At 45.0% G+C, this 25,795-nt stretch overlaps 1 protein-coding gene across 1 annotated transcript in view; it reads left to right on the top strand.

The window, feature by feature from the left end:
• Positions 1-25,795, top strand: part of LOC116515934 (digestive cysteine proteinase 2-like) — a 63,819-nt gene that overhangs the window by 19,878 nt on the left and 18,146 nt on the right. The window contains exons 3-5 of the mRNA XM_032228260.1: positions 4,838-4,930; positions 16,069-16,241; positions 24,383-24,626. Of these exons, the coding sequence (XP_032084151.1) occupies positions 4,838-4,930; positions 16,069-16,241; positions 24,383-24,626 (510 nt within the window). The remainder of the gene's footprint in view (positions 1-4,837; positions 4,931-16,068; positions 16,242-24,382; positions 24,627-25,795) is intronic.

Raw genomic sequence — 25,795 nt, 5'->3', positions numbered from 1 at the left:
TTATTTTGGATATAGTCAATCCATCTTCTCCACTCCAGTTTATATTTCTCCTTGGAGTGGTCCTTGAGATATGCTGATATTTTAGCCATTTCTGCTAAGTTTGTTACTTTTAATATCCATTCTTGAATAGTAGGCAAATCTTCCTTCTTCCAGTATTGCGCCACCAACAGTCTTGCTGCCGTTATTAAGTACAAAATCAAGTTAGTCTCTATAACAGTACAATCAGTAGTTATACCTAACAGAAGTAACTGAGGGGTAAACTTTATCCTTTTTTAAAGAACATTTTGCATAATCCACCATATTTTTATCCAAAATGCTTTAACCTTTTTACAAGTCCACCATATATGGTAATATGTAGCATCAACACAATCACATCTCCAGCATTTAGGTTGTAAATTCGGATACATACAGACCAGTTTTTTAGGATCTAAATGCCATCTATAAAAGATCTTATAAAAGTTCTCTCTCAAATTTTGGGCTTGTGTGAATTTTACATTTCTTACCCATATCTTTTCCCATGTATCCAACATTATTGGTTCATCAAAATTTTGGGCCCACTTTATCATACAATCTTTGACTAATTCTGTTTCCGAATCCATTTCTATTAATACATTATATAACCTTTTTATATACATTTGACTTTGATCCCTAATTTGTTTTAGTAAATTATCCTCATTTTGCGTAAAACCAATTTTTTGATCTTTTTCCCATCTGGCCTGTAACTGAGGAGGGACAGTCCTTTTGAAGTTGCGCAAAATGCCTTTCTTGCTTTGGCACACAAACACATGGGTTCACGGATGTTAATAGCTGCCTGGCAAATCCCCATTGTGTAGCTTCACTCTAGGCTGAAAAGCCACACATGGACAAAAAGCAATTACCCAGCTTTGCAACTTTACATTTTCCTTGGGAGTGAGCAGGCAAGCAGGGGAAGCTTTTATGATATGGTTTCTTTCGCTTCTTCCTGGAATTTTTGTCCAATCGACAGGGTATTCTGACTGTTTCTATGCAGAAACAGTGGGAGATTTCATGTTTAAGATTCAGTTTTAAGATTCAGCACAAGTAGCCCTCAACTCAGGACCCCAATTGTAATTAGAATTTCCATTGCTAAGCAAGATAGTTATTAAGTGATTTGCGCCTCATTTTTTTGCCGTGGTTGTTAAGAGAATTGCTGCAATCGTAAACGCTGCAGTTGTTAAGTAAATCATGTAGTCATTAAGCAAATCTGGCCTCCCCTCTATTAACTCTAGTTGTCAGAAGCTGTTCTGACCTAAGCTTCACAAAATTAAGAAGCAGACCTTGTCCCGACAAAACCCCTTTTTATTAAGCTAATGTGAATTCCTCTCGTTCACATCCAGCAAAGTCCTGGCAAATGGTCTTTCAAGGGTGAATTTATAACCACAGACCTTATCAGGCTTGGAGAGCTGCCAGGCCGATATCTTCCAAATACAACGCTATACAAGAAAATGTTTGGCAAGGAGTCTCTGAGAATCACAAATAAATCTTCACACTAATTAAGTGAACCAATTGTCTCTTGAAAACTCTCCTCCACTTTCACTCCTCTTTATTCCCAATGGGAGGGGCCATTCACCGTCCACCTGTACCTTTATTCCCAAGTCGGCCCTTGTTCTTTTAACTGTTCCCTTCTCCTGGCAGCTCTGTGCATGTGCACATCGGGAACAGGCTCCAGCTGTTCTTCTGCCCCACTGATTTCCGACTCTAAAGACAGTTGATAACTGTCAGACGGCCCTGGCCTCATCTCTGCCTCCGACACAGAGCCCTCATCAGAGCCTTCCCCAGACTCCAAGACTGGCCCATATTCCTCCCCAACCTCCTCACTGTCCGAATCTGCTGCCAGCTCCTCTGGCTGATGGCGGGGCATAATAGAAGCCAGCTGGGAAAGTTGCAAATGCTGATCACATGATCCTGGGACATGCCAACCATTGTAAAGACATGCCAATTGCCAAGCACCCAAATTTTGATCATGTGACCATAGGGATGCTGCAACGGTCAACAAATGTAAGGACCAGTTGTAAGTCATGACTGATTTTCTGATCCAAAATATTTGAAACAAGCACTGGTTTGGGGGGATTTTTTTGGTGTGGAAACCCCTGAAGATCTAAAAAAGATCTGTCATACCACCAACCTCACAACTGCTCTGAATCAGTTGTGGCGCCTATGAGCTTGATTGATTTATATACCTCCCTAATCAGCAAAAGACTTCTAGCGCTTATGGGATGCCTGGTTATTAGAACTGTCCATCAAAGCATGGTGGCCCAGGGAATTGAGTCTGAGATTGTATTCTGGAGGTAGGGGAGAACTGAGAATAGAGGTATTTGGGGGGTATGAGTGGAAAGATGGATCAAGGGAGACTTGTCTCCTCTCAATCAAGCCTCCATCTGTCAAACTGACAGATTTATGAGTGCATATTTAGGGACAGAGAAAGATAGGGCTGACAGCTTTTGGATCAATTCTAATATTTGAGGGAACCTCTTTGCAACCTCTTTTAAGTTATTTAATAAAAGTTAATCCCTTTTCCTTGTCTAAATGCCAACACGGTACTGCTCTGTATCCTCCTCACGTTCAACCTAGTCCTGTTATCTCAGGTGTGTGTGTGTCTGTGTCTGTGTCTGTGTGTCTGTGTGTGGAGAGAGAGAGAAAGAGAGGGAGGGGGGAGAGAGAGACATATTGAAGAGAAAACAAAAGCATTTCTACATGAGTAGATCCTTTGGGTCAACAAGACTTTGTCTGACTTTTGTAGAAAGAAAGAAGGACAGGATCTCCATAAGAAGGAGAGAGAGGATGTTTGGCTTTACATCATAAAATCATAACAATATTAACTACTAGCTGGATACCTGTGCTTCACAATGAAACCATGGGATCGGGCTATGCAGAAGAAATTGGGTCAGTGGTGGTCGGTGATTGAAACACATAAGCAAATATTACTCCAGCCACCATAAGTCCAGAAGCAATTCCATAGGTGGAAGGCATAGACATTTTGGTGAGGTACTGACATTTAGTACTGTAAGGAGCCCCAGACCGCTCCTGAGTGAAGGAATGAAGCGTCTGCCAGTTTGAACTGAGGTTACAGAATATGAGGCAACTGGCAGTTGGAACAGAGTTCTTTTCAGGTGGGGAGGGGGAGTAGAATGTCTAATTCCTTAGAATCAATGTATGTTAATATAAGGCAATTGGCAGTCGGAACAGAGTTCTTTTCAAGTGGGGAGGGGGAATAGAACTCCTTAGCATTAGAGCGTGTTAATTACTATATAAGAAATACTAATGATCTGATAGTCATTTCCAAAAATCCTTTCTTAGCGAGCATCTAGAAGCCAAGGGGAATATACGTGCCAAATTTCAAGTTTGTAGGCTTCATGGTTCTGGAGATTTCGTGATGAGTGATTGGTACTTGCCTTTTATATATATAGATAAAGATAAACTTCATTAATAGAATAGAATAGAATTCTTTCTTGGCTAAGTGTGATTGGACATACAAGGAATTTGTCTTTGATGCATATGTTCTCAGTGTACATAAGGAGAATAAAAATACATTCAATCACACAATAGGAGACTACATCACCCTGCTTTTTCTTTTAAAGTAAAACTTAAACATATAATTTAGATTTTATCTCATAATATACGTGAGCAAGGCAGTTGCACAAAAACGGATATTCCCACCTAGCCAGGCCTTTCATATAACCACAGTGGAGCCTGAGAGATCACCGAACACATTTAAAAAAAAATAAAATCAAACCCCCAAAACTAGACGTGCCCTATTTCCAAAAAAAATGGCATGCAAATTAATAACTGTCAATGTAACATCTCTCGCTGTGTCACTGCCTAATTGGAAAAATTGCTCCCTGAGTTTAAGATTGAACAGATCTTTGTGAAGTTTATGTTTTTCCTTTGTGATGGAAAATACCACTTTCCTTGTTTTTCAGCTAAATTGCTTGTTAATGTTAAGAAAATGTGAGAATCAAAGTTTAAAAAGGGGGATTTTTATTGGTCTTTTACATAAGTAGACTCAACAATTCTTACATAAAGATGGGCTCTGCCTGCCTGCCTGCCTGCCTGTCTCTCTCTCTCTATCCATCCATCCATCCATCCATCCATCCGTCCATCCATCTATCCATCATCTATCTATCCACAATCAATCCATCAATCCATCAATCCATTATCCATCTGTCCATCTATCCATCTATCTATCCATCCATCCATCCATCCATCCATCCATCCATCCATCCATCTATCTATCTATCTATCTATCTATCTATCTATCTATCTATCCACAATCTATCCATCTGTCCATCCATCCATCTATTAATCTATCTATCTATCTATCTATCTATCCACAATCTATCCATCTGTCCATCTGTCCATCTATCCATCCATCCATCTATCCATCATCTATGTGTGTGTCTGTCTGTCTGTCTGTCTGTCTGTCTGTCTGTCTGTCTGTCTGTCTGTCTGTCTATCTATCTATCTATCTATCTATCTATCTATCTATCTATTATAATAGATAATTATCTATTATCTATCTATGCAGGTATCATCAATTCATGACCACAGTTGGGTCCAGAATTTCTGTTGCTAAGCAAGGTGGTTGTTAAGTGAGTCACACCCACTGATATGACCTTTTTGCCATGGTGGTTAAACAAATCTTTAGAGTTGTTAAGTGACGTGGGCGTAGAGACTCTAAACTAATGGTGTATTTGACCCCACCCTCGGGCTCAGCCTGGTCATCTCCTACAATCAATAACCCTAAATTTGGTGGTGTTTCTGCCTAGACTTTTCTATAGCAAATGTTTGATTGATCTGAGTTATTCCTTGTGTCCTGCAGGAGTCATCAGTCTCCCTTACGCTGAAATCGAAGAGCCGTTTGAAGCCTGGTACAACCTGACGGGGAACAAGAGTCGCATTGAATATTATCATGGTAAAAAACTGGTGCCTTCACTAAATGGAAAGAGAAGAATCTGCAGTTTTAGTTTGGGGGAGAGAAAATCTCCAAAAGGGGTCAAACAGGTGAAAGGCAAACCAGGATATGTTGACTAGGGAGACATGATAGCAGTGTTCCAATATCTCAGGGGTTGCCACAAAGAAGAGGGAGTCAAGCTATTCTCCAAAGGCCCTGAGGGTAGAAGAAGCAGCAATGGGTAGAAACTAATCAAGGAAAGATGCAACTTAGAACTAAGGAGAAATTTCCTGACAATTCGAACAATTAATCATTGGATGTTTTTAAAAAGAGATTGGATAACCATTTGTCTGAAGTGTTGTAGGGTTTCCTGCCTAAGCAGGAGGTTGGGCTAGAAGACCTCCAAGGTCCCTTCCAACACTGTTATTCTATTCCTGGGATGGCGAACATATGTCACACGTGCAAGAAGTGGCAAGCAGAGCCATTTGTCAGGGCACGCGAGGCATTGCCCTGACAGCTGGCCAGCGCGCATGTATGCACTGGCCAGCTGAGTTCAGCCTTTTTAAAGCCATTTTTACCCTCCCCAGGCTCCAGAGGCTTTATAGGAGCCTGGGGAGGGTGAAAACAGCCTCCCTCCCCCCAGGAGGCCCTCCGGAGGCTTCAGGAGCTTTCCTGAAGCCTCCAGAGCCCTATGGGCAAACCGGAAGTTCCGGAACAAAAAATGACCCAACAACAGACAAACCAGAAGTCACTTCCAGTTGCTCGTAGGGCTGTTTTTAGCCCTCTGGAGCCTTCAGGGAAGCCTTCGGAAGGCCCCTGAAGGCTCCGGAGGGCTTAAACCAGCACTACGAGCAAACCGGAAATCCATTCCTGAACTTCCGGTTTGCCCATAGGGCCAGTTTTTTTGTGCTCCGGAGGTTTCAGGGAAGCTCCTGAAGCTTCCGGAGGGCCTCCAGGTGGGTGGGGGAAGCTGTTTTCGCCCTCCCCAGGTTCCTATAAAGCCTCTGGAGCCTGGGGAGGGCGAAAAAAGCATGCAAAAAAATGGGGGGTCGTGCCTGTCATGTGCGCATGTGTGCATGCGCACTGGGGGTTGCGCATTGCATTATTGTTGCGGCACACCTACGTACGACCCCGTTGCGCTCCCCCTGCATATGGCACTCGAGCCAAAAAAAAGTTCACCATTGCTCTTCTATTCTATTCTGTTCTGATCCAACTCTGAAGATTTACAATTCATTGATTAAACTGGTATAGCTGCATGTCTTCCCAAAAGGAACTCTGGATGGAATAAAACAACTAATATCAAAGCGAGAGATATAAAATTGAATGAAAAAATATTAGAAAAGGAATATACAAATGCTGGACAAAGTTAGGATAAAATGTCCACCTGTCTCTGTTTCCCTGGGCTCTGCCAAAAGTACAAAACAAAATAGAGAGCAAACCCCACTTCCATGTAGTACTGATGATGTAACCTAGTTGGGTAATGAGACGCCTGCAAGAAAACAGCCAAGCTCAGATAGCACCGTCCCCAAAGTTAGAATTATCTCTTTGTCTCAAGAATAGGGGATGAAACATAGCAATTAAAGTATTAAAGCGGGCAGGGGATCATGATTAGATGATTTCTCTTTTTTTTATTGTTCTGATTTGCTTTTCTGTCTTTCTTTCCTTTAAAGTGTAGGAATTAAAATATTGAAGCGGGCTACAGATAAAGGATGAATGACCCTTCTAGTAGTTGTTATTCTGATTTGCTTTTCCTCTCCTCTCACTCTCTTTCCTTTTTCTTTTTTCTTTTCTTTTCTTTTATTTTCTTTTCTTTCTTTCTTTTTTCTTTTTGCTTTTAGGTGGGCAACAGGATTAGAAGTTAGGATAGACAGAAATAATTTTCTACAAACATGGAATAATTGAATGATGACAGATTATAATCTAATAGAAACAGGTATTATTGCTAGATGTTCACGAGTTGATTAAATGTAATAATTATGATTAATTTCATTAGTTTTATTTGCATTGGAATGTATGACACCCAGCTGCCACATTGTTCACGCATTGATTTGATATACAGTATTTCTTAAAAAGTAAAAGGAACTTTAAAAAGAGAATAGGGGTGAAACACAAACAATTGCAATATATGGAATAACACTGGTTTTCTTGCACATGGCAGAAGATTGGGCTAGTCCTTCTTGGGAAGAGGGGCATGTGGGGGGGGGAGCATCGTTCCCTCTTAACATCTTTGTCCACAGGGGACAACCAATTTCATTGGTTTACTAACTTTACTGGATCAGGCCTTGAATACAATGCTCCCTTTAGATTTCTCAATCTTAGCACAGCTAATTAGAGGTACACTTTGCTGATCAACATGATTTTCCCAGCTAATGTAAGCAGAGCGGTTATCTGAATTATTAATCACATAGTTAGCAAAGTTGTCTTGTAGCTTCTTGCTTCCAAAAATATTTCTCGGGGTGAAGAAAACAGTGAGCGAAGCAGCAGGCAAAAAGCAGCAAGGAAAACAGCTATTGATTAGAGGAGTTCTTACACACTGCGTGCACACCCTTACATGCTTCACACACACATACGTATACCCCAGAGCACCTCTTTTCTCTCTCCTAATTTGTAACCTAAAAGTGTCGGACTCCGGCTAGCCAACGTTCATCAATCTTGTCATGAAATATTGCTACAATTTAGAAGACAGTTAAAGGAGTGGTTGAGTTGGCTTCAGTCGGATTTTGATCACAGACATCGTGATTCATGGCAGAGTACTTTTATCCCTCCTTGACCTTCTCCTGATCTTTGGTAGATTATTGTTGCCATCCACTCTAGCATTTCCATGCCCTTGTGTGTTCGTATGGACATGTAATTCATCAAGCAAGAATTTGTCATGATTGTTAGAAATTTTTGTTTGCTGGGTACAGTCTGTTCAAACAAATTCTTCCTGGTTCAGCTCGTCCTTGGCTTTGGATTATCCAAAGAATCTTTCCCACAGTTGGTTCCAACTCCACAGTTCTGTGATTATCATTGAATTAGCAGGACAACTCCATCCCCAGTGAGGGCCTGATGGAACGAATCTGAGCCATTGTAGCTTAGTGAAAAGACCACGTGTGTTTTGATCACTGCAAGTCTAAAGTTCAATCCTTGATCATGCCACTGTAAAGGGCTCCAATTTAAATTGATGGGATGCCACTGACAAGATCTGGGTCACAAATCACCTTAAAGTGTATGTTGTTTGGGCTTCGGCCTTCCCTTTGGGGTGTAAATAGCAATAGCAATTAGACTTATATACCGCTTCACGGTGCTTTTACAGCCCTCTCTAAGTGGTTTACAGAGTCAGCCTATTGACCCCAACAATCTGGTTCCTCATTTTACCCACCTTGGAAGGATGGGAGTCAATCTTGAGCCTGGTGGGATTTGAACTGCTAAATTGCAGTCGGCAGAAGTAGCCTCCAGTACTGCACTTTAACCACTGCACCACTGCAGCTCTCTAAACTTGGTTTATGGCTTTTTATGTTATGTGAAGCTAGTCAGTTGTGATGTTTTCTCCCAACTATGGTGGCAAAACATTTCCCTTTCTACATATGTATCTGTGAGCTGAATTCACTGCTAAACGTTTGAGATGTTCTCCCTCCACCAAGGTTCAGAAGTGGAGCCTGGTCAGCCTAGGGAGACAACAGAGCACATGGAAGCAGCTAAGCTAATGTCAGGTGCAAAAAAATCAGGACTATCCATTAGATTGCAGCATAGAAGATTTATTCAAACCTATACACTGGTATCTAGTCAACTAAAATTCAACCCTAAATTGGCGCCAGATAAGGATCAACAGAATTCAGGAGAGGTTGGACTTGAACCACTTGTGGGAATGTAACAATTCTAAGTTGATGACACACTTATCTCCACCCTCAGCTCTGCCCACTCTTCTCCTACAGCTAGGTGACCATAAAGGGAATTCCCCAACTCATTAAGTCTGCCAGGAGACTCATCTGGAGAAGATGTTTCAGATATAGGCGTCTCTCTAATGAGCTACTATTTCATCTCTGCACTCCAGTTAAGCAACTGAAGATCTAACGAATGTCTTTGTATGGAAGAAAGAGATTTAGGCATAATCCTCTAATTTGTTATGGAACAGGAAGTCTCTTTGGATCATGTTTGACCCTGATGACTTCATGGACCCATCCATGTAGTTTTACTAACAACTTGCCGGCTTGCCATTAGGTTCTTTTGAGGTTGTTTTTTTTTTTAAACTTTCCACTCCAGCCAAAAGCTTTGGGACTTCCTGGTGGCTTGCTGTCAAGGCCCACTCCACTCCATAATTAGGAAAGAAGACTAAGAGACTCCATGGGTTGGAAATCCAAAGTACTTTTACTAATTATAAATGGTAAGCGAGCAGTAGTGAAGCAAGATCTGAATAATATGGCGCGAAAGCAATTGATATATAGGCAAACCCGTTCCCCCCCCTTAGGATCAAAGCTCCAGTCCAATCATAAGTCCTTCAAATGTCAGGTGTGAGATAACTTCAAAACGACAGGCCGAAGATGGAATGTGTAGGCCGTTGATGCAGGCGGGAAACACGTACGCATGCGTAATCCCACCGACTGGTACATCCTAGAACATTCCTCCAGCACATCAATTAAATCCCTCCCACATACACGCCCCCCCCTCCCCGTTTCATGGCAGCTGAAGCAACAGCAAAGCAGAAGCTGACATCCGGCCGTCCCCCGGAAAAAGGCTGTCAGGCCTGGAAGAAAACACAAACAAAACAGACAAATAACAAAACAAATGAAAAAGGGAGGGGAGAGAAGTCAAGGTTTGTCGGGATAAGAAGCATAAAATTTCTGGAGTAAGCGGGGCGCACGAACGTGGGACTTATCAACCCATTCCGTGTGGGAGGGGGGAAAATGTTTCCAAGCCACAAGGTATTGGACGCGATTACGGCGCCGACGGGAATCAAGAATGTCACGAATTTCAAAATGATGTTCCCCATCCACAAGTAACGGAGCAGGCGGAGGGTCATCTGTGGGCCTTAGGTTGGACACTCGAACAGGTTTGATGAGGTTAATGTGGAACACTGGGTGGATACGGTTGAGATGCTTGGGCAATTGCAAACGAACAGAAACAGGATTGATAACCTTCACAATTGGGAAAGGGCCAACATACTTGGGACCCAATTTCTTCGATTTTTGTGTAGTATGCAAGAATTTTGTGGACAAATACACTAAATCCCCAACGTGGTATTCATAGGGCTGAGAGCGTTTCTTATCAGCCTGCTTCTTATGAGCCTTATGGGCAGCGTCCAAGGTGGAAAGAGTCAGGGGCCAAAGGCGACTGAGACGCTCACTCCAGTCTGCAACGGAAGGAACCTGAGGCTGGGCCGTAGGCAGTTCGGGGATAGGAACAAAATCCTGGCCGTAAACGACCCGGAAAGGGGTGAAGCCCGTACTGGAGTGAACCGAATTGTTATAGGCCACTTCAGCATGCGGTAACAAGTCAACCCAATCGTCCTGTTGATAATTGATAAAACAACGTAAATATTGTTCAAGGACGGAATTAGTACGTTCACAGCCGCCATTAGTCTGAGGATGGTAGGCGGAGCTAAGGCCTTGGGCGGAACCAATGCGTGCGAGGAACTCCTTCCAAAATTTAGATGTGAATTGGACTCCACGATCGGAGATAATACGGTCGGGAACCCCATGTAACCGGTAGATGTGGGAAAGAAATAATTTAGCCAACGCCTTGGCGGAAGGAATTTTGTGGCAAGGCACGAAATGAACTTGCTTGGAAAACAAATCAGTGACCACCCAGATGACGGTGTGCCCCTGGCTCTCGGGGAGGTCAACAATAAAGTCCATAGAAATCTCCTTCCAAGGTGCAACCGGGCGGGCGACAGACTGTAGAAGTCCCTGCGGTTTCCCCGGCGGCTTTTTGGCGGCAGCGCAAACTGGGCAACTGGCCACATAAAGTTCAATGTCCTTTTTTAAAGAAGGCCACCAGAATTGTCTCTTCACAAGGTGTAAAGTCTTGACGAATCCAAAATGACCCGCCATCCGGGAGTCATGAGCGCGACGAAGGACGACAAGTCGTAGGGAAGCGGGGACGTATAATTTAGCACCTATCCACGGGAGATCGTCCCTCATGGTGCACTCGTCCCGATGGGTCAGGAACCAGTCGTCTTGAGGAAGAGCCGCTTTGAGGTTAGAAAGTAGATCGTGAGGCACTACCTCCTGAGCCTTGGTCTGTTGACGTGTGAGTACCGGAGCTGCCAAGAGCGGTTGGACGATACTCAGTTTGGAACAATTATACTGAGGCAATCGGGACAAAGCATCGGCCATGAAGTTCTTACCGCCCGGGATATACTTGAGAGTGAAATTGAAACGGTTAAAATATTGGGCCCACCGCATCTGTTTGGGGGAGAGACGACGAGGGGTGCGTAACGCTTCCAAGTTCTTGTGGTCAGTCCACACTTCAAATGGGTGTATAGAGCCTTCGAGAAAATGGCGCCAAGTAGCGAGGGCCCAACGGACCGCAAAAGCCTCCTTCTCCCAAACCGCCCAGCGCCGTTCTGTGTCAGTGAGTTTACGTGAGGTGTACGCGCAAGGCTGTAAGTTACCTTGGTCATTGGCTTGTAGCAGAACGGCCCCAACAGCGACATCACTGGCATCCGCCTGGACGACGAAAGGCTGGTTGAGATCAGGATGTTTAAGAACTGGTTCAGCGGCAAAAAGGCGTTTAAGTTTTTCGAATGCCGCCTGGCATTCCATGGTCCAGTCCAAAGGCTTATTGGGTTTAGGCTTCGGGTCGCCTTTAGTCTTGAGTAAATTAGTGATAGGGAGAGCAATGTTGGCAAAAGAGGGAATAAATTGACGGTAGAAATTAGCGAAACCCAAAAATTTTTGCAACTGTTTACGAGTTTTGGGAGCGTCCCATTCAGTGACCGCCTTAACTTTTTCAGGGTCCATTTCAACGCCATTCGAGGAGATACGGTAGCCCAGATAGTCGATAGTCGTTTGGTGAAACTCGCACTTAGACAATTTGGCATATAGGTTGGCAGCACGGAGTTTTTTCAAGACAGTGCGCACCAGATTGACGTGGTGGTCGTAAGAGCGAGTATAAATGAGGATATCGTCCAGATAGACGATAACGCCCTTATAGAGATGATCGTGGAGGATCTCATTAATGAATTGCATGAACACAGCAGGAGCCCCCTGTAGGCCAAAAGGCATAACTCGGAACTGGAAACAACCAAGAGGGCAGTTGAATGCGGTCTTCCATTCGTCCCCTTCCTTAATGCGTACTCTATAGTAAGCTTCCCGCAGGTCCAATTTTGTGAAGATGCGGCCCTTCCCCAGTTGCGCTAACAAGTCCTTCATCAGTGGTAGTGGGTAGAGGTTTTGAGTACAGATGGCGTTAAGGTTGCGAAAGTCACAGCACAAACGAAGAGACCCATCTTTCTTTTCACGAAATAGGACAGGGGCAGCCACCTTGGGTCGAGCCGGTTCAATGAACCCACGTTTCAAATTTTTGTCAATGAAAGAACGCATCTCCTCCATTTCCCTGGGTGACATGGAGTAAATGCAGGGTTTTGGGAGTTTGACCCCGGGTAAAATGTCAATGGAGCAGTCAGTAGGCCTGTGGGGGGGTAGAATGTCCGAAGATCGCTCGCTGAAGACGTCCCTAAGATCCAAATATTCTTTCGGGATTTTTTCCTCTCCTGCAATCCTCTCCTGCCCTCTAGCGGCTACTTCAGGAACGTCAGTGACTTCAGGTTGGTCCGGAGAGCCCTCCCCCACTGGAGGCACCTTCGAGCGAACACGCAAGCGGCCTGTCCGCCAATTTATGTGAGGGTTCCACTTCCGGAGCCATGGGATGCCCAAAATGAGTGGTCTGTCCATGCCAGGTGCGACCACAAAAGAGATTAATTCAGTATGGGTACCCATTTTCATTTCCAAAGGCTCAGTAAAAAAATGGGCGCCCCCCCCCCCCGCAATCGAGCCATCTATTTGGCAAAACACAATCGGGGTTTTCAAAGTGCGCAATTTGATGCCCAATTTTTCTACCATGGCGGGATTGATCATGGATCGGGAACAGCCAGAATCAAGTAAAGCTAGGAGGGTGGCAGGGGTCCCCTCAGGAGGAACTTTTAATTCAATAGGGATGAGAAGGGGCCCCTTGTTTGAACTCACCCAGCGAGGCGACGTGTCGTCATCAGAGTCCTCAGAAGAAGAGGAGTTAGCATCTGCGTCACCCTCTAATGGCTGGGCAACAGGAGGGGGGTTGGTTTCCCCAGCGAACGCTGTCTCCTTCTTCTTCTTGTCAGGGCCTCTGGCAGGCTTGTCATCACGTCTAGGAGGGGGTTGGGCAGAGAGAGGCAGTTTAGCGCGACATTCGGGGGCGGTGTGCCCGAGCTTGCCACAACGAAAGCATGTTAACGGTCTGGAGGAGCCAGAAGGGGGCCCTCTTGCGTCGCCTCGTCGTTTGGAAAACGATTGCGTAGTAGGAGGGGGGAGGGACCGGGCAGCCTTCTCCTTCCGCTTCCTTCTTTCTTCTGTGGCATAACGCAGACGGATTAAGTCAAGCTCGGCGTCTGCAGCATGCTCAAACCACGTGATTAAGCGTCTTGGCAGGTTACGATTGACACATTGTTGATAAATGTCTGCGTTCAACCCTTCGGCAAATCTGTCCAGAAGGGCGTCCTCCCCCCATCCTCTCATGTATTGTGAGAGACACTGAAATTCCTGGATGTATTGGGCGACAGGTCTATCGTCTTGGTCGAAGGTTAAAAACTTCAATTTGTTCCGCTTCTCAGTTAATGGGTCATCAAAACGTTGACGGAAAGCCTCCATAAAACGGTTGAAATTCCCCAAGAGGGGAGATCCAGACATGTGCAAAGCAGTTGACCACGTAGCCGCTTCACCATCCAAAGATAAAAGAATCATTCTGACCCTTAAAGTGTCAGATTCAAAGTCCCGGCCATAAATTTCCATGTAGTTAAACACCTGCATAAGAAAGGAGGGAAGGCTAGTAGAATCCCCCTTAAAACGTACAGGCAAGGGAGGGATTTTAGCCATTTGATGTCTTCGGGGGGGAGGCTGGGGGGGAGGTCCTCTTTGATCAGCGAAACCTCTAGCCGCAGGGGGAGACGCGGGCCGAGGGGGGGGGGGGGAGAATCCTGGCGTGGGTAACGTTGCCAGTTTCTCCAGTCTCTTTCCTCCTCCCCCCTTCTCTCTTCCAAAAATGTTTGACCCCAATAATCAGGTAAGTCACTCCGCTGGGGTTTTCTCATCGGGCCCCGGTGCTGATAGCCTCTCCATTCTCCTTCATCGCCCCCTCTGCTTTCCCCACAGTACCTTTGGCTCCAATAGTCAGGGACTTCACTCGCCTGAGGTTTTCTCACAGCACCTGGCTCCAGCGAAGTTTGTGGAGGTGGTCTTTGGGTGAGCCCAGCATTCCAGCTTGTCTCTATCTCTCTTTGCCCCGCTGAAATTGACCAACGGGGTGGGGGGGAAGGTTCAGGCTGACTGGAAATTTGCAGTTGAAATAAATCTTCGTGCAAAGGTCGGTCAGACGGGCTGGGCTGGTGTAACGAAAGGTCGGGAGGTCCTAGTTCACTGGAATCCCCTCCAGCTGCGCCCTCTTCCTCTCTGGTCGGAGAAGACATTCTTTCCCTTCTCGGTAGACGTAAATCTCCTGGAAAGGGATATATTCAGATCTTGCTTCTTGTCAAGGCCCACTCCACTCCATAATTAGGAAAGAAGACTAAGAGACTCCATGGGTTGGAAATCCAAAGTACTTTTACTAATTATAAATGGTAAGCGAGCAGTAGTGAAGCAAGATCTGAATAATATGGCGCGAAAGCAATTGATATATAGGCAAACCCGTTCCCCCCCCTTAGGATCAAAGCTCCAGTCCAATCATAAGTCCTTCAAATGTCAGGTGTGAGATAACTTCAAAACGACAGGCCGAAGATGGAATGTGTAGGCCGTTGATGCAGGCGGGAAACACGTACGCATGCGTAATCCCACCGACTGGTACATCCTAGAACATTCCTCCAGCACATCAATTAAATCCCTCCCACATACACGCCCCCCCCTCCCCGTTTCATGGCAGCTGAAGCAACAGCAAAGCAGAAGCTGACACTTGCCTTCCAGCCTAATTTTCTCTGATCAGCGAAGGCTGACTAAATGCTACCAGCTAGATGAGCAATGGGATGCAACAAATGGAAAAGACTAAATGTGATGGAATTCTCTGTTCCTGGATATCAAAATGGTGATTTCCCAAATATTCCAGAACAAGGGCAAATAATAATTTCTGTGATATCATGTAAAGGATTAGCATGATCTCCATTAAAGCAAGGGCCTGGTGAGAAAGAAGATCAAAGGAAACAGGGAGGCCTGCTTTAACATATATTTTTTAGTTTTTTTAATATGGTAAAAGTACTTTAAAACCACATTCCACCTGGGAAAACTTTTCCAAAGTGGCCTTCTCCTTTGACACAATTTAACAAAACAGAATAGTTGGAAGGGTCCTTGGAGGTCTTCTAGTCCAGGGGGTCTCCAACCTTGGCAATTTTAAGACTTGTGGACTTCAACTCCCAGAATTCCCCAGTCAACCATGCATGCTCAGCTTTGCTCAGCTTTGGCTGAGGAATTCTGGGAGTTGAAGTCCACAAGTCTTAAAGTTGCCAAGGTTGGAGACCCCTCTAGTCCAACCCCCTGCTTAGGCAGGAAACCCTACACCACTACAGATAAATGGTTATCCAATCTTCTTCTTACAAAACTTCCAGTTGCTGAAGTTGTATTTCCTGCAATCAGGTTTGGAGCAGTTTGCCTTGAGTTTTTATCGATTGTTTGCCTGTGTATTATTGGGGTTGAAGCTGAGGTAGTCATTTACAGGTAGTCATTTACAGGTAGCAGACAATTTTGTGTAGTGTGCTTAGGTCAGACCATAGGCAGCATAGTTCCAAATTGTCCAAGCTCAAAACTTTGAGCCTGGTGGCATAAGGGATTCTATTGTGAGCAGAAGAGTGGAGGACTCTTCTCCTGAAATACTTCTGGACTCGCTCAATGGCCTTAATGTCCGATATGCAGTGCGGATTCCAGGCAGACGAGCTGTATTCGTTTTTCTTTACCTTTAATTTCATTTTTGTTTACCGTTGCTCATATTGTCCTTTTTTGCAGGCCAGGTGGTGACCCTGCAGCTTGGCTGTTTAGAGCCCTATGGTGCTTTGTTCAAGATTACACCAGCCACCACGGAAAATGTGGTCAACATGCAGAAGTGCTTCCTGTTAAATGGCACCAAAGAAAGCAAAGTGAAGCCACAGGGGGTCTTTCCCGACATGAAAGATTTCAAGGTGAGTCAACGATGTTCAGCAATTGGAAAAGAAAAGGGAGTCCAAGACATCAAGCTGGATTTGTAGCTGGAAAGTTGCCTGGTTGATCTTTGGAAAGAATAGAATAGAATAACAGAGTTGGAAGGGGACCTTGGAGGTCTTCTAGTCCAACCCCCTGGTTAGGCAGGAAACCCTACACCACTTCAGACAAATGGATATCCAACATCTTAAACCTTATACATTTGTCCTATTCCACAATTTGTGGGGAATTTGTCAGTTTGTGGTGTCCACAGTGAATCAAGCATCCTATATCTCTATTTTTTTGTTACATGTAAGATAACTCATCCTTCTAAAAAAATATTTCTACTTGCATTATTTAAAAAAAAAAAACAAATATGAATAATTTCACCGTTCCTCTGCCCAAGGCTAAACTTGGGAAAAATATAGTTTTGCAGTGGCATATTGGGTGGACAGTGAGATATTTAAATTATAGCTTTCTGCATCTGATTTGGCAAATATTGGCAGCACCCAACCAAGTGCTAGATTCATCCATCATGCAAAACAGCGGTGGTAAACATGGCTGGTTGAATAAGATATTACTTACTGGTATATTTCACTAAGGCAGGGGTCGGCAACCCAATGCTCTGGAGCTGCATGTGGCTCTTTCATCCTTCTGCTGCGGCTCCCTGTCGCCAGTCGGCACCACAATTTTGAGAGGAGCTTCTGGTTAGGGTGGGGAAGAAGGGCATGCCAGGAGGAGTCTCCATGGAAGGGGAGGGTTTTCCGGTCAGCTCCACAATTGATAGGGCTTTCGGTTAGGACAGGTAGAGGAAAAAGGACGCTATGCTAGGAGGAGACTCTATGGTGGGGGAACCGGACTTCTGGTCGGCTCCAGAATTGAACGGGGGGCTTCCGGTTAGGCCCTTTGTGGTCCTTTGAGTATTTAAGGTTGCCGACCCCTGCACTAAGCTATAAACTATGGTTTAGAGGCCATAAATGCCCCGATTTTCCCAACTTGTTGGGCCAATCCAAACAAGCCACATTAGTTGGATTGATATAGCACCAACATTGTAATGTGGATGTTATGATTCGCTAGTGCATTGTGTAAACATAGTCAATGCAATTTATGAATCATGGTTATAATGTAGCCTGGACTTGGTTAAATTGTGGTTTATCTAGGAAATATTTTATTTAGGAAATAAACAACCATGCTAGCCATTGGCTAGAATGTGTCATTTCAAAACACTTTTTTCCCCTGATGTTGGAGGTCTTCTCCATGCAAAGCAGATCTTCTTCCATTGAGCTGCAGTCTTTCCTCGGCTCACTTGCTTTTGGAGACCCAGATGGCTCCAAGAATTACTGCACCTTCGGCGCACCCCAATCACTCAGTGGTGGGATTCAGCCTGTTTGCAGATATTCAGGAGACGCGGTTGTTAACTTTCTAAGCAGTTCGGAGAACCAGTTGTTGGAAGAAATCTCCTTTTGTTTTTTTCCCACTTTACAGGGTTAATCCTGTAAGGAAGGCAGGAAGGAAGGAAACACTCTGGTGTTGTTTCTAGCCTAATCTTTATTGCCCTACTTACAGAAACTGCTAAGGCGAAGCGCCCATCGATCTGAGTGACGTTGAGTTGGCCATGCCCACATGGTCACATGACCACCAAGCCCCACCTACCCAGCTGGTCATTAAGGCAGAGAACCGGTTGTTAAATTATTTGAATCCCACCACTGGAAACACTAATATGCCAGCCCCCTCCTCTCTTTCGATAGGCATGAGAAAGCTGGGTTCGAATTGAGAACAGCACATGGACAAATCCTTGGCCAGCTCAGCCTGCCCTTTGCCTTAGTGAGTCAGCCACTTCCTCCTGCGACAGAGCCACTCTTCCCTTTGCCAAGTTTCTAATAAAATTGCAAGGCAGGTTTCACCCAGATGCTGTTGCCTTGACAGTAATGAAATCTCTTGTCTGCCATGGCTGCTCAAGGGGGCGTTTGTCACACACATCTGATGGCAAGCTGTTATTTGACCTATGCCAAATTGCTGTCTGGTAGAGGCACGATGCTGCAGATGTGGGTGAGAAACTTTGCAGAGTTATTTTGCTGGTTTGCTAAGGAAGGACTGAAAACCCTCCTTGCTTTCAAAAACACCCCATTTGAATCATGGTAGCTTGTCTTTCTGATAAAGGTAGAGGCAAAAATTTCCCCTGTCCAGTCCAGTGGTGGGATTCACTTACCTTCCCTATTGGTTTGCAAATGTGAGTGCACGGGCCTCCTCTGTGCATGCACACCAGAGGTGGAATTCAGCAGGTTCTGACCAGTTCTGGAGAACTGGTAGCGGAAATTTTGAGTAGTTCGGAGAACCGGTAAATACCACCTCTGACTGGCCCTGCCCCCATCTATTCTCTGCCTCCCGAGTCCCAGCTGATCAGGAGGAAATGGGGATTTTGCAGTAACCTTCCCCTGCCACGCCCACTAAGCCACGGCCACAGAACTGGTAGTAAAACATTTTGAATCCCATCACTGATGCGCACCACCTTCTGCGCATGCGCAGTGCTCGTGCATTATGTCAGGGTGAGTGGGCGGAGCCTCCCGCAGCCACCGCTACCAATTCGCCTGAACCGGAGAGAACTGACTGAATACCACCTCTGGTCCAGTCATGTCCGACTGTAGAGAGTGGTGCTCATCTCTGTTTCTTAACTGGGAGAACCAGCGTTGTCTGGAGATGCTTCTGTGGTCATGTGGCCAGCATGATTATACACCAAGGTGCATGGAATGTTGTTACCTTCCCCCCGCCCAAAGTGGTACCATAGAACATAGAATCATAGGCCTGGAAGGGACCTCGGAGGTCTTCCAGTCCAACCTCCTGTTCAGGCAGGAAACCCTACACCATTTCAGACAAATGATTGCCCAATCTCTTCTTAAAAACCTCCAGTGATGGAGCACCAGTGGTGGGATTCAGCCAGTTCGCACCTATTTGGGAGAACTAGTTGTTAACTTTTTAAGCAGTTCAGAGAACCGGTTGTTGGAAGAAATGTCCTTTTGTTTTTTCCCCACTTTACAGGGCTAATCCTGTAAGGAAAGCAGGAAGGAAACATTCTGGTGTTTCTAGCCTAATCTTTATTGCCCTGCTTACATAAATTGCCTCTCCGGTTAACCCTTATTACATTGTAACAGCTAAGGCGAAGCGCCCATTGACATGAGTGACCTTAAGTTGGCCACGCCCACCCAGTCACATGACCACTGAGCCATGCCCACCCAGCCATTCATTAGGGCAGAGAACCGGTTGCTAAATTATTTGAATCTCACCACTGTGGAGCACCCACAATTTACAGAGGCAAGCTGTTCCATCGATTAATTTTTCTTACTGTCAGGAAATTGCTCCTTTGTTCTACTCTTCCGATTACTATTCTATTATTATTCTGCTATTCTACATTTATCTACTACTATAAGCCCCATTCCAAAGCCACAGGGGCCAAAGCAAGGCATCAGCCATCCTTGTCTCACACACATGAAAGTCAGCCCTTTGATAGAAAGTTCTCCATCTACAGGATCCTACCTATCTACTCACATTTTCATGCTTTCGAACTGCTAGGTTGGCAGGAGCTGGGGCAAGTAATGGGAGCTCACCCCATCAAGCAGGATCTGATTATCAAACCCGGGCTAGTTCAGGGTCTTTAACCACTAATAGAGCTGCCATAGAAGCTGGATTTCTGGGCTACTTGGGATGTTGACTCTTTGGCTGGAATCTTGGCTGTCACTGGTAGGAAAACCAAGAATGTACAGGATATTGTACAAGAATGTATAGAGCGATTCTTTGACATGTCCAAAGTGTGTTGGGGGTTCTTTGCAACCTGCTGCCACCTGGTTTCCCTTTAGGTGAAACCAAGAACTCGGGATAATGTTGACAACGTTGATAAAGTGCATTCCACCGACAAATGAAGTGGGGGTGAAGGAACGGTAATTCAGTAGGAGAGCTCCTGCTTTCTTTGTAGAGGTGCCAAATTCAACACCTGGTATCACTAGCGATTATTACTTCTGTATGGATTAAATCAGCCATGAGAAGCTCTTCTTTCAGAAAGTTGACCTGCCAATTGGTGTGCGACTCCTGTTGGCTGAAAGACCACCCAGGATTCTCTATACAGTATGCCAAGGCTACACTCCAAAAGAAGATGAAGACAGAGGAGAAGATTTAAAATCATATATATATATATATATATATATATATATATATATATATATATATATATGTATGTATGTATGTATGTATGTATGTATGTATGTATATATATATGTTTAAAGTCACAACCCCTGGTATGCCCAAATATGGGAGGAAGGTCACACTTCCACTCTCTGTCTTCGGCTCGTCACAAGAAACCATCCAGACAGAAACCCAATATTTTTTACTGTTGCCTTTTTGTTACATTTGTTATATTTATGCTGATAAATAAATAAAGGGAGACTAGTATAGATCTATTTCAAGCTATTTAGCTCTCATCAGCTAGCCACACCCTTGTTGGGAATCGAACCTGTGCTCTATTGCCTCTTAAATATAACAAATGTAACAAAAAGGCAACAGTAAAAAATATTGGGTTTCTGTCTGGATGGTCTCTTGTGACGAGCCTAATGACAGAGAGTGGAAGTGCGACCTTCCTCCCATACTTGGGCATACCAGGGGTTGTGACTTTAAGTATATACCTCCCACCCTGGCTGGCTGATAAGGAGTCGTTCTCTGTAGCTCAAATGGTTAACTCCCTGCCTGGGAGGCAATGGAGCACAGGTTCGATTCCCAAACTTGGGTATGGCTAGCTGATGAGAGCTAAATAGCTTGAAATAGATCTATACTAGTCTCCCTTTATTTATTTATCAGCATAAATATAACATACATACATACATACATACATACATACATACATACATACATATATATATAGTGTCACAACCCCTGGTGTGCCCAAATATTTCTGTCTATCGGCTCGTCACAAGACACCATCACGACAGAAAGCCATTATTTTTACTGTTGCCTTTTGTTACATTTGTGTTGCATTTGTGCTGATAAATAAATAAGTAAAGGGAGACTAGTATAGATCTATTTCAAGCTATTTAGCTCTCATCAGCTAGCCATACCCTTACTAAAGGAGGAGAGCCTGTGGCCTAGTGGCTAATATAACTGCCTAATATGTAATACAGCCCAGGTTCGAATCCCAGTAAGGGTATGGCTAGCTGATGAGAGCTAAATAGCTTGAAATAGATCTATACTAGTCTCCCTTTATTTATTTATCAGCACAAATGCAACACACACACACACACACACACACACACACATTATATATTATATATATAATGTGTGTGTGTGTGTGTGTGTGTGTGTTTGTTCCAGCATAACTCTGGAACGCCACGAGCAATTTCAACCAAACTTGGTACACAGATGACTTTCCCTCTGGAAAAAAATACTGTGGGGGTAAGACACCCCTAACACCCCTTGGAGGGGGTGTTTGTTCCAGCATAACTCCAGAATGCCTGGGCCGCTAAAATGAAAAGGACTGAATTATATCTATAGTGTCAAGTCACAGCACTTTTGACAGTGATATTGTGCATTTTGGATTCAAGTTCTGTTAAGATACAGCCTGTTGTGCCTTAAAATGTCTTCTACTGTCCAGCACAGTGGAGTTGCCATGGTAACGGCTTCGCAGTGCTCCACAAGGGGGCTCCCTCTAATACAGGATTGGGATATATATATACCCGGGTTATCAGCTAGTATAAAATAAGTTTCCCCCAACTTCTGCAAAGATGATTCCCATTGTTTCTTAAAGCCATTCTCCAAACTCTTAACAAAGCAGAGGAACAGTGAAACATTGAGCTCTGGATGAATCTGAGGGCACCAAAGAGGATACTGGGACTTTTTATCCTTCTGGGGTTGTCTCAGGACTGGCATCACACAGTACCCTAAGCCAGGGGTGTCTAACTAAAGTGCTTAAATCCAGCCTGTGGGGCTGGCCTGGAAATATCAAAGGACCAGTAGTGCCTGCCAAGGCCCCCATGCAGCCCATTTTCAGCCGGCAGAGTGCTGCAGGAGGCCATGGAGGCTGAAAATGGGTCATGCGCGGGGCCCCTGCATCCCATTTTGGCTGGTAAAGGGCAGGAGGCCTCTGTCCCATCTCTCCCCCCACTCCCCCCAGCCTGCAGAGGAGAACTACAATGCTGATCTGGCCCTCGAAGAAATCCAGTTTGACACCCCTGTCCTAAGCAATCACGTGGCTTTAGTTTACCGTGGTTTATTGTGGTTTATTGTGGTTTGCAAGCCATCAATTCTTCTGCAGTAACTTGAGTGATTTAAGCCAACTGTGGGTTCCTCCCACCTCCCCCCACCTCCAGTATATTAGAATTAGAATACAATGAAGCTGGAAAGGACATTGGAGGTCTTCTAGTCTAGCCCCCTGCTCAAGCAGGAGATCTTATATCAGTGGTCGGCAATCTTAAACACTCAAAGAGCCATTTGGAAAACACTGGGAGCCACAAAACCCTTCCCGTGCCTGACTATTTCCTGAAACTATCATATGTAGTTGAATTAAAGGTTCTGTTTTCTTCTGAAACTTTTCTTTTCTTGGATTTATCCATGGTTGGCGCATTGGCGGTTGTGACATACATTTTGAGTGACAGGGAGCCGCAGCAGAGGGATGAAAGAGCCACATGTGGCTCCAGAGCCGCATTGCTGACTCCTGTCCTATACCATCTCAGACAAGTGACTGTCCAGTCTCTTCTTAAAAACCTTCAGAGATGGAGGAGCACCCACGATTTCTGAAGGCAAGCAGTTTCACTGGTTAAATGACCTCACTGTCAGGAAATTTCTCCTTAGTTCCAGTTGCTTCTCTCTTTGATCAGTTTCCAACCATTGTTTCTCGCCCTGTTCTCTGGTGCTTTGGAGAATAATTTGAGCCCCTCTTCTTTGTGGCAGCCCCTCAAGTACTGGAACAGTGCTATCACATCAGCCCTAATTCGTCTTTGCTTTAGACCAGCCAGACCCCAAAACCTGCAGCCTAAAGTTACCATATAGAATACAGTTAAATATAGAGTGCAATATATGTATATTGTACTCTATATTGTAACTGTAGGCTACAGGTTTTTGGATCTGTCTGGTATATACAGTTATAGCATATACAGTTACAAGAACCAGAGTTGGTGCAGTGTTCTGACCCCCTCGTCTCACACCAAGACACACTCCGAGCCAGAGATAAATTACAGCATTTAATTAACAGACAGACAGGTCCTTGGCAGAAACCCAGCACAGACAAGCTTGGGCCGCAATAAACACAGATAAGGCTTGGCAGCAATCCAGCCTGCCAAGCTCATACAAAGTTCTCCGACATTCGATTCTGTGTTGACTTCTGCAAAGAGGGGCGTGTGCACAAGTAGCCTTTTTAAAGTCTGGAGAGGAGCCTAATGATCACCAGCTGAGTGCAATCACCTCCTGTAATTGCGTAATTGTTCCTGATGCCTAGTAGCTCTTCGATGGTGTGCATCCAGGAACAACTCACTACTGGCTTCCGGCTCACTCTCCCTGGTCTCCTCCCCACTGGTCCAAGGCTCAGGTGTCTCCTGGTGGCCAACCAGCCTCTTTGTGCCCTGCTTGGAGTCGGAACCCTGTCCAGGGTCCTCCACAGCCTCCAGAGCTGACTCAGAGGGCCCCTCGCTGTCGGTGTCTGGTGGCAGCTCCAACAGCACCTGCTGGGCCACAACAGTGCAGTATACAATCCCAATCGAAAAACATGAGTTGGAACAATACAGTTTGAGAGGATCCTTCAGTACGAGAAGGGAATGCAGTTGGAGGAGGAGGAGGAGAAGAAGGGGAAGGAGGAGGAGGAGGAGGAGGAGGAGGAGGAGGAGGAGGAGGAGGAGGAAGATTGAGAGGTCCTTGGTGCTCTCTGAACTTGGTTGTTTCCTTGCAGACATTTCATTACCCTAACTAAGTAACATCATCAGTGCTAGTGATGATAGCACGGATGAAATTATGTAACCGCGTATTGAAACATCTGCAAGAAAACAACCAAGCTCAGAGAGCACCAAGGACCCCTCATTTCAACCTTGAGCTACAAATGTTCTGCTTTTTTGGGGGAGTATAATGCAGTTTCCTGTGTGCCTCTTTCAAAGGCTTCTCTCTGTTGTCCCTCCAGTTTGTAAGAGAAGAATACTACAAAGGCGTATACACCGCCGTGTGGCAGAGCATAACCGACTGGGGAAAGAAGAAGAATATCTATACGATGTGGGTGACAAACGCCAGCTGTGGAGTCACCCCGGTGCATTACGAGATGAAGGGTTACAACAACTTGCTGGGATCTCACTATGACAAGTATGAAATCACTTACAGCGACTTCTCCAACAGCTTCCCAGCTTCCATCTTTGTCCTGAAATCGAATGGTGAGTCAGAAGGATTCATCTCCTGGCTGTATTCCAAAATATTTGGGGAGTAGTTGGTCCTCGAGCTTTTGCCCATTGTGTGCAAAGTGACTACCATTGTTGCAAACTTCACAACTCTGCAGGGACCAGAACAATGGTGGAATTCAGCCAGTTCGCACCTATTCGGGAGAACCGGTTCTTAACTTTCTAAGAGGTTCAGAGAACTGGTTGTTGGAAGAAATCTTCTTCTGTTTTTTTTCCGCTTTACAAGGCTAATCCTGTAAGGAAGGTAGGAAGGAAACATTCTGGTGTTGTTTCTAGCTTAATCTTTATTGCCCTGCTTACAGAAACTGCCTCTCCGGTTAACCCTTATTACATTGTAACAGCTAAGGCAAAGTGCCCATCAACCTGAGTAATGTTGAGTTGGCCGCGCCCACATGGTCACATGACCACTAACCCCCACCTACCCACCTGGTCATTAGAACAGAGAACTGGTTGTTAAATTATTTGAATCCCACCACTGGACCAGAATCACCTGTCATGCCCAAACGGACCCTTTTCGGAGAGAGAAAAACTGAAACTAAAGAGTAAACTCCCAAGCGAAATCTCCATGTTGGGTTGGGTAGCAATCAGGTGGTTCTATTACACAGAACAAACTAAAAAAAATGAGAACAAAAGTGTAGAGGGAATGGCGTTGATGAATAGAAGGAAGAGCAGCTACCAAGGCAATTGTCAACAAAAGGGATCCAAGTTCAAAAGTGTAATATGCGAAAGCCTCTCTCTAGTTCAGATGAAGATAAAAGACTGGTATGGCCCGCTGGTGGCCAGAGGAGCTGGCACCAGAGTCAGACAGTGAGGAGGTTGGGGAGCAACAGGAGCCAGTCCTGAGGGTTGAGGAAAGCCTAGAGGAGGGCTTTGCATGGGAGGCAGAGGGGGAGTTAGACAGCAGTGAGTCAAAGGGACAGCTGGAGCCTGCTCCCAGTGTGTACATGCACAGAGCTGCCAGAAGACAAGACCTAAGAAAGCAGAGTCGACTTGGGAGTAAAGCCACACCTTGGAGGAGATTGGCTAGTTATCTGGCAGCTATCCAAGCAAGATAAGGTTCGTGTTGATAAATATTCCTCTGAAAGACTGTTTGCTAAGCCTTGCAGACTGTGAATGAAAGGAATTCACAGTCGTGTAAATCAAAG

The sequence above is a fragment of the Thamnophis elegans genome, chromosome 12, assembly GCF_009769535.1.
Source record: "Thamnophis elegans isolate rThaEle1 chromosome 12, rThaEle1.pri, whole genome shotgun sequence".
In the NCBI taxonomy this organism is placed as follows: Eukaryota; Metazoa; Chordata; class Lepidosauria; order Squamata; family Colubridae; genus Thamnophis; species Thamnophis elegans.
Note: the sequence above shows the minus strand (reverse complement) of the source record. Positions and strands in the feature narration are given on the sequence as shown.